Source organism: Zea mays, chromosome 4 (assembly GCF_902167145.1).
Source record: "Zea mays cultivar B73 chromosome 4, Zm-B73-REFERENCE-NAM-5.0, whole genome shotgun sequence".
NCBI classification, from domain to species: domain Eukaryota; kingdom Viridiplantae; phylum Streptophyta; class Magnoliopsida; order Poales; family Poaceae; genus Zea; species Zea mays.
The window spans coordinates 184,593,130-184,601,343 of record NC_050099.1 but is presented as its reverse complement, the minus strand read 5'-3'; the positions used below and the strand labels follow the sequence as shown (position 1 = coordinate 184,601,343).

The 8,214-nt window shown below is 45.0% G+C and overlaps 1 protein-coding gene across 1 annotated transcript; it reads right to left on the bottom strand.

Annotated features, from left to right (window-relative positions):
• Window positions 1-5,652: 5,652 nt before the first annotated feature.
• Window positions 5,653-7,950, bottom strand: LOC100286002 (pre-mRNA-splicing factor prp45). The gene has a single exon (NM_001158890.2). It carries the CDS (start codon window positions 7,823-7,825, stop codon window positions 5,996-5,998), a length of 1,830 nt encoding a protein of 609 aa, NP_001152362.1. The 5' UTR covers window positions 7,826-7,950; the 3' UTR covers window positions 5,653-5,995.
• Window positions 7,951-8,214: the final 264 nt, after the last annotated feature.

The window sequence follows — 8,214 nt, the reverse complement described above, 5'->3', positions numbered from 1 at the left end:
GTTTTAAACTTGTCTCAAACAAAAATTTCAGCATTTGGCGAGGCTATGCTTCACACCATTGGTTATATTTATGTTTGGCAAGCAGCAAGAGAACTCAGGAAAAGTAGAGTTTACATCTGGGGATAGAGAGGTCAGGGAGACACAACAAAATCTCTATACAAAGATTTAACTTATGGTGGTGTGGTGAATCAACATAAGGTGGACGTAAAAGACTGCATAGCTCTTACACTGGTGAATATCTTTCAGTGGATGGCATTCCATTGTAGGATCCAATCAGCAGTCAGAATTAACAAAACAAAGTAGACTGTAATGACTTTTATTCTTCCTGGCTTTAGATATAGAAAGACAACGGTTGGTGATTCTCTTTTGCTGTGAAGGTTCCAACAACTTGATAAAGGAGCCAAGGTGGTAGTGGCCTTATTCAAGCTGGTGGCCTTGCTGCAGAACTGGACGGTGATGGTATCACAGAAGGATAAAGAAAGAGTGGCAGAGCTTATCAGGAACATGGTAAACAACATTGAACAAAATTAGAGTGTTGTTTTCTCTATTGTGGTTGAATTTTGGCTAGGTAGCAGGAGCCTGGTGTTGTTTTGCATGAACTGCTGAAGGTAAATGCAGCTGTGGCTGTATATTTGTCGCATTTTTTTGCTGGTAGGTTTTTAGATGAGTTTGCATAGTGGTTGTTTAGATTCGGGTGAGTATTAAGTTAGTTTGTGTTTTTTAGGTGTTAGAGATCTTCCTGCAGTAAGTTGTACCAATGATCTTTGATCTAAAAAGGGAAACTGGAAGGGGCCACTGGAGAAGAAAATTATAAACAATTAAACATTGTCGAAATTATCAACAAGCTAGAGAGATATCAGGCAATATATCTGAACTGAAACAATCGACCTTGAATATGATCAGCCAACAAAACAAAGACATCTTTATGCCTCAATAAAGATGCTTTTTAGTTGCGTATGTGATCTCATCAATACCACTTTCGAAAGCTGCACCATCACTTTTTCCTCCCCCCACCCCAACACACACACACACAAAAAGAGTTCGAGGGTCATAAACTAATATGTTTATGTGACACCTTATTTCCGGCCCCAGTGGATTCAGTGCTTAACTAACAGTTTCTGTGTGAATTCAGAGCGCAGAGTCTATGTACCGTCGTGAAAACAGCCTGCGCGTTGAAACGAGCACAGACCAACAAGCCGCTCCGTCACAGTGAAGCCGCCTGTGGACCACCGTGTATGAAGGGATTTGGTGTTTTTTGTGTGTGTGTGGCTTTCTTCTTTGTTTGTAATTGTGTATGCTATATTAATTTTCAGTTTCTGTGTGAACTCTGACAAAATGATGAAACTAAAAAATCATGGATATGATTCTCAAGTCTCACCCACACAAAAACTAAGACCCAGTGTCTTATTTGAAGTTGTGCGACATCGAGCACAGTTTTTTTATTTCCTTTAAAATAAACTTACATCATTAGGAGCTCAAGAATTTAGTTCAACTAATGTAGATTTAATGTATGTGTCAATCTGCTGTCACTTGTTTACCATTGTCACAATTTAGTTCAACTAATGTAAACTGCAGATAGCAGTAGCAGAAGACAAAATAATAAAATAGGCACTGAGTAATTATAAACAGAATGTTTGTCTACCACAAGATTCTGATGATGTGCATTATTCTCTTAAAGACTACACACTCTCCAATGTAAATTCTTGCGACAAGTGTGGCATGTGCTTATTGGATAGGTAAAAAAATCTTTCCATCATACTACTATGCTGCTAAGATAATTTTAATAAAATTGCTAATATATGCTCCAAAATTTTCATGCTGAAGTCACCCTTATTCTTACCTAGGGGCATCTAGGTAGGGGTTGTGCTAACTTTGATTTGCTTGTGTCCCTTTTACGAGCTTACCAATTTTCTCATATCTTGATTATATGTTTTCTTCTTTTGCGATGTAGTTTTCGTTACAGTTTGTCATAATATGCAAGTTCTAAACCTAAAAACACACAGGATTATATAGTAGAAGAGTACATCAAAGTTTTCTTCTACCTACGTATATCTATTTAGATGAAGGAATTACTCTTTTTGGTTTATTTGTGTTCTTTGTTGGTGCTTTGCAGGAAACATATATGTGAAATTCAGAGAAACCTTCAGTTCAGAGCCATACAATTGGTACATACCTGAAGAAATCTCTCCACAGCAGCTCAAACATTAACCAATTTGTCCCAGCATCAGGAATTGCTCTGGGAAGAAGAGAATCACTTAATTATAGACAAACAAATTAAGAGGAAAACAAGTAAAAGCCTAGAAACAATAAAGCATGTCTTAATTACTTACCCTAGAGTTGTCCTCGATTCGGTATCCTGAACCTAGCTTTTCACAGGTCAAGAGTTTGCTTCAACTATTCCTGCACCTGAGGATAGATTTCAACTGTTCACCTGTTACTCGCAGGGTTTAGGGTTTCCTTGAAGAACAGCCAAATGGGAAGAGGATGGGTGGGAGAGTCGACGAGAAGAGAAACCGAAGGGAGCGTCGAGTAGAAGAAGTCCTCCGTCTCCATGAGACGGGAAGGGAAGTTCTCCTCAGTCCTCACCTCCACCTCGGCCGCGCGACCCGCGATGGACGACGACGGAGGCAGCCAACACCCACGCGGAGGAGGCAATGATGGATGGCCCGCCCAGCCGCGGCCGCCCAACAGGACCCGGGAACCAGGCGGCCGCCCAACAGGACCCGCGCCTTCTGTTCCGTCCGTCACTGCCTCCCGGCTCCTACTACTCGGCGCGGCACAGCCCCAGCCCCAACCCCTGTGCAAGGGGGCATGTCTCCCACTGCTGTTGCTCTACGTCCACCGGATCTGGATCCCGCGGGAGCGAGTGGCGCGGCGGTGGCGATGACGTTGGGGGAGGGGCGGTGGAGGCAAAGGGAGGAGGGGAGGCGGAGAGAGGTCGCGTCGGCGGTGGAGGCAGGGGGCGGGCAACGCGACAGAGAGTGCGGGGGAGGTTAGGGATTGGGTGGTCACGCGGTGGAGAAGGATGGAGTGTGGGAGACGCAGACATACGATGCGATATCGACGGTCTAGATCCATGGACGGCAGAACGGCAGAACGAGGGAGGCAGACTACTCTTGCTCTCTTAATATGTAGTGCATATATATATATATATATATATATATATATATATATATATATATATATATATATATATATATATATATATATATATATATATATATATATATATATATATATATATATAGGAAAAGAAGGAAGTATCCATGTCTGATCTGGTGACCTATGAGACTGGCCGACTCTAAAAACAAGAAAGGAGTAGCGGGATCTTTCACCTGTGTGAATGGTATAATTGGCAGGTACAATGTACAGACTATCCTGAATATTTTTTTTCTTCTACTTTGATAAGGTTCGAAAACGAAGGAGCTGGGGCGAGGGCGACTGGTCGGCAGTGTTGAAATTGGCTGTCCTGGGTCCCTGAGAGATCATGAACACTATCGAAAGCTGCTGGACTGCACAGTTTAAAAGATAACGGATCGATGCGGCCAAAAGCGACGAGGGGCGCAGTGGCGTCTTCTCAATCCTCATGACAGACAGGAAGCGGGATCGTTAGCATCCAGAACCACAGCGAGATGGACGGCGAGCAAAGGAAACCGGGTGCAGGACAACCCGGGGCTGCCTCCATGCGAAATGTGCTGGCCGATTTACGGCCCCAAAACCAGCTTGTTCACGAAACGAAATATTCTTCTTCTCTGTTTCCGTCTTTTTTTTTTTTTGAGGTGGTGGCCATGTGCGGAAATGTCACACACTCGTTCGGTTCGGTTCACAAAAGACTAGAAAACCAAGTGCCAGGGAAACCCACGATGGGCCCGATAGTCCTTTTTTGAAGCCCATTTGATAGCACATGTCAGACACGAGCAGATGCCGGCCCATCTCGAAGCAAAGTACTCCTACGGACTACGGAGACAGGATGATTTTTCCGTTCCATCTATCGGCTGTCTTTCTTTGTTTCTCGTCAGTCTGATTTCTTCCCTTTGTACGTGTTGGCAGCTTTCTGTGGGCTGGCTGCTCCCTCAGCCCCAGCAAGGACTTGTTTAGTTATTCCCATTATATATAAATTGGATTAGATTAGAAAAAATTTAGAAAAACTTTGACTTGTTTGGGATTTAAACCCACCCAATCCCACTCCATTCACATAGATTGAGAGTTAACCAAACAAATAAATATAGACGTGCAGAATATCGTTTTGCAATGCAAACTGCTACATGTGAAATGGTTTTATCAAACGGTTTACCAAAACTGTTTTAACTCCACGAAGTTATTCATGACGTTGAAGAAGAAAACACAAAGTTGGAGAAAGAAAAAACGGCTTCGCTAGTAAAGTGAAAGTGTGCCAAACGAAATCTGACTCATCATCTCACACAGAAATAGAATATGATGATGCTAGAAATAATAGCTTATCACAGCTTCATCACACACCCGTCGGTCCTGTGAGCCAAACGAAACCTAAATCATGATCTCACATAGGAAAAGAATATGCCGAAGCCTAAATCATGATCTCACATAGGAATAGAATATCGTGAAGCTGAAAACAATAGCTTTTTCACAGCTTCAAAACACACTCATCGGTCCTGTAAGATTCTGTAAGAACAAATGTACATACAAAGCTGTCTTGCAAATGATTCACCAAAACAGCTTTTAACTTCACTGAGAAAGTTGCTCGTAAAACTAAAAAACTGAGCTGTATGCCTGTTTTGCAAACGGTTCGCTAATCAACTTTAACTTCACTGATAAAGTTGCTTGTAAAACTGAAAAAAAAGGCAACGTGTTGAACCAAACGGTGTCTTAATGTTCATAAGGTGGAGCCTCTGAGCCAATTGTTAGTACCGCATTATTATCATAGGTGTGTCCGTGTGTGGGGGAAAGAAAACATGTGTGCATACTGCTTCAGTAAATTTGGAACTGTCATCAAATCTCTGATTGCAAGCGTGCACAGAAACATATATACTCTACTACAAGATAGCAGTAAGCAAAGTACGTTTTGCCCCAGTTTCAATCATCTGTTGCTCATGCAAACAGCAAAGCAATGTCCACGGTAGTTATAGCAATCGGCCATGCATTCATTGCATATATGTGCTCAATTATCAGGAAATTTTAAATCTCTTTTAAAGAAACTCATGAAACTTTAACAATAAATATAGATCGACCAACTTGATACAGCTCTGCATCAAAAACAAAAAACAAAAATTGCCCTATAAAGGTTTGCTTCTTTGTAAAATGAACAAATGTTTACATGAGAATTAGAACAAACCAGGATCCCAATATTTATAAGGGCAGAAAATAACTAAAATTCAATAAAAGCTACCTTGAAGTATCACAAGTTCACAGGGTAAAAACTGGATATAGGTAAGTTAAGGACACTGCAGAAAAACTGAAAACTAATGTCAACCAAAAACTAGAGCATGACTGAGACTCCACTCAAACCAAGCACACTGAACTAGGAAATGGAGTCACAGATAACCACAGTTCGCATGACACAGCAAAATCTTATTGAGTACAACAGTAAACCATGAATACATCCCCGCAATAAAAAGCAGAAAGAAATAATCTAATAGGCACCACCAAGAAATTCATAAACAGAATGAGCACATGTGCAGCAACCATGGCAACAAATAGCCACGTTGAGTCCATCCATATCCCAAAATGATAACTGATGAAATAATAGAGCCCAATAACATGTATCGTAAGTTCGTAACAATTGATGGAACATGGATAAACGAAGCTCATAGCTCCTATAATGAACAGATACACGCATAGTACATAGACATCATAGGATCCATATAGTACACTCTTAAGCACAACCACTGAAAGTAGGCACATGAGCTATAACAGCACAGGAGCCATGCTCTTTCTTATCAGAGTTCAGCTTCTTATGACATTCTGCTAGAAGATATTTGAGAAAGCATTCCAAACCTGCAGAAGCAGAGCAAATACCTCAGCGCCCCCTTTCAAAGTTGATGCGGGACCTCCCAGATCCACCATCATAATCATCCCTCATTGAGGACCCACCACTCGCCTTCATGGTTCCTCCACCTCCAATCTTCTCCACAGCTTTCTTACCCTTCTTCACCTCAGTCAAGAACTGATCCAGACCAAATGGATCATTTTCTTCCTGCTTATCGAACTCCACAGGCCTGTCTCGCTTGCCAGTCCTCTCTGAAGCACCAGTAAATCCCTTGTCAGGCTTGAACCTCTCAGTCTTCATAACCTTCTCCAACTGTTCATCTGCATCACCATATACATCAGAATCCCCATCCTTCTTAGGCCTGTATAGCGTGGACATCGTGGACTGCGCTGTGAAGAGACCCTTAGAGTAGATATTGTACTGATCATCTGTGGCAAAACCAGAGTCCATTCCCTTGTCCTGGTTGAACAGACGCTGGTCATACATAACCTCACCACCTTTTGCACCACCAGTGCTTGCCATACCAAGAGCAATCTTCTCACTGATATCACGATCCCTGTCCCTTGTGATCTTACTCTTCTTGCCCATTGCAGCATCCTTGGCTTCAAGCCTCCTCTCCCTCTCCCTCTCGCGTCTGCGCTCCTCACGGATTCTATCACGCTCAATCCTTCCTTCCCTCTCTTCTCTAGACTCCCTGCGCTGCTCACGTGATTCCCGTGGTTCACGCGGTTGCTCCATATCCATAACTTCATCAACATCCTGAATTGCTCCCCTGCCACCACCAGCAGGCACACCTGATGGTGCAGGTGGGGCACCAGTCCTCTCCATACGTGCCCTCTGTGCAAGTGCCCTTAGCTCTTGCTCCTTTCTCTCCTTCTCCTTCAGCATAAGTTCCCTCTGAACCTTGGAGCGCATCTGCACTGCCTCCCTCGCCTTCTGCTCTGCCACGTACAATGCTTCAGAAAGCTTTGCAAAGTTATCATTGATCTGCACCTCCTGCAGACCCCTCCCATCAGCCGCCAACCTCTTATCAAGCGGAATCGTGTAACCCTTTGGATTTTTCCAATTTGAAATACAAGGTGGGATCTTCCAATCCTGCTGGTCCTTCACTGTAACTGGCCGTGGCGGCGAGTGCATCACTGGTACAGGTGGTGACCCAGACGCCCGGGGCACACGCTTGTGCTTGAACTTTGGTGGCTCAAGAGGATCCACCGCCATCTCTGACATCCTAATGATCCTCTCCTTTGCACCTGAATTGAAGGCCGCGGATTGCTGTGACGGCTTATACTTGATGAACTTGGACTCAGAATCATGAGTCGGCACATTCTTGGGCTGAGCTGCAGAGAGGCGGACGTTGACAACCTTCTCCAAGGCGGCCTTGGTCCGTTCAGTTGTCTCCTCGATCTGCTTCTGCTCCTCGTCGTCGTCCGACGTCGCCTGGGAATCGGCAGTGGCTATCTTCGGCACGAGGTCGCTATGCTTAGAGTAGACGATCTTGCCTGCGTTCTCCCCCTGCTTGACGACGGCGTCGAAGGCGACGCTGCCGTGTGCGTCGACGGTGAGCGCAAGGATCTTGGATCCGCCCTTATCATCACGGCGTCCCATGCCGAGCGGATACTGCGCGACGTGGATCTCCGGAAAGGCGCCGCCATCCCCGAAGTCCTCCGGCCGTCGCGGCACGAACCCCGTCCGCTTTCCGTAAGGTGGCACGGGCCGGGCGGCGGCCGCGGGCCTCGTCGCCGCGGCCGCCTGCGCCGACTCCCCACCGTACCGCTCCTTGAACCAGGGGTCGCTGCTGTGGTCGTAGAAGGTGGACGCTGACGTCTTGGGCGCCGGTAGGAGATCCTTGAGCGTCGCCATGGAGGCGGCCGCGTGCACGGCGCGTAGGATCTGCGGCTACCTAGGGTTCCGGCGAGTCGCCTGGTGCCCTGGTGGGGGGTCAGGGGAAATCGACGAGGAGGACAAGCTAGGGTTTGATTCTAATTTGGGGAAAGTGATAAAGGGTGTGACTGAGAAGGCGGCTACTGGCTGGGCTGGGCTGGAGTGGGCTTTTTGCAATTTGTAAAGGCCCGTTTCAGAAGCGAAACCAGTAAACTCTAAATGGGTCGATGCAAGAAATGGCTTCTATTGGCCTGCGCGCTCGGTGGTTTGGTAGCTCATTTTTACATTTTAAAATATTCAAAATTTTAATACTATACTCTAGAACTTAAAAAATGAAGAAATGAGTATCTGCTGTCCGCCAATGGATT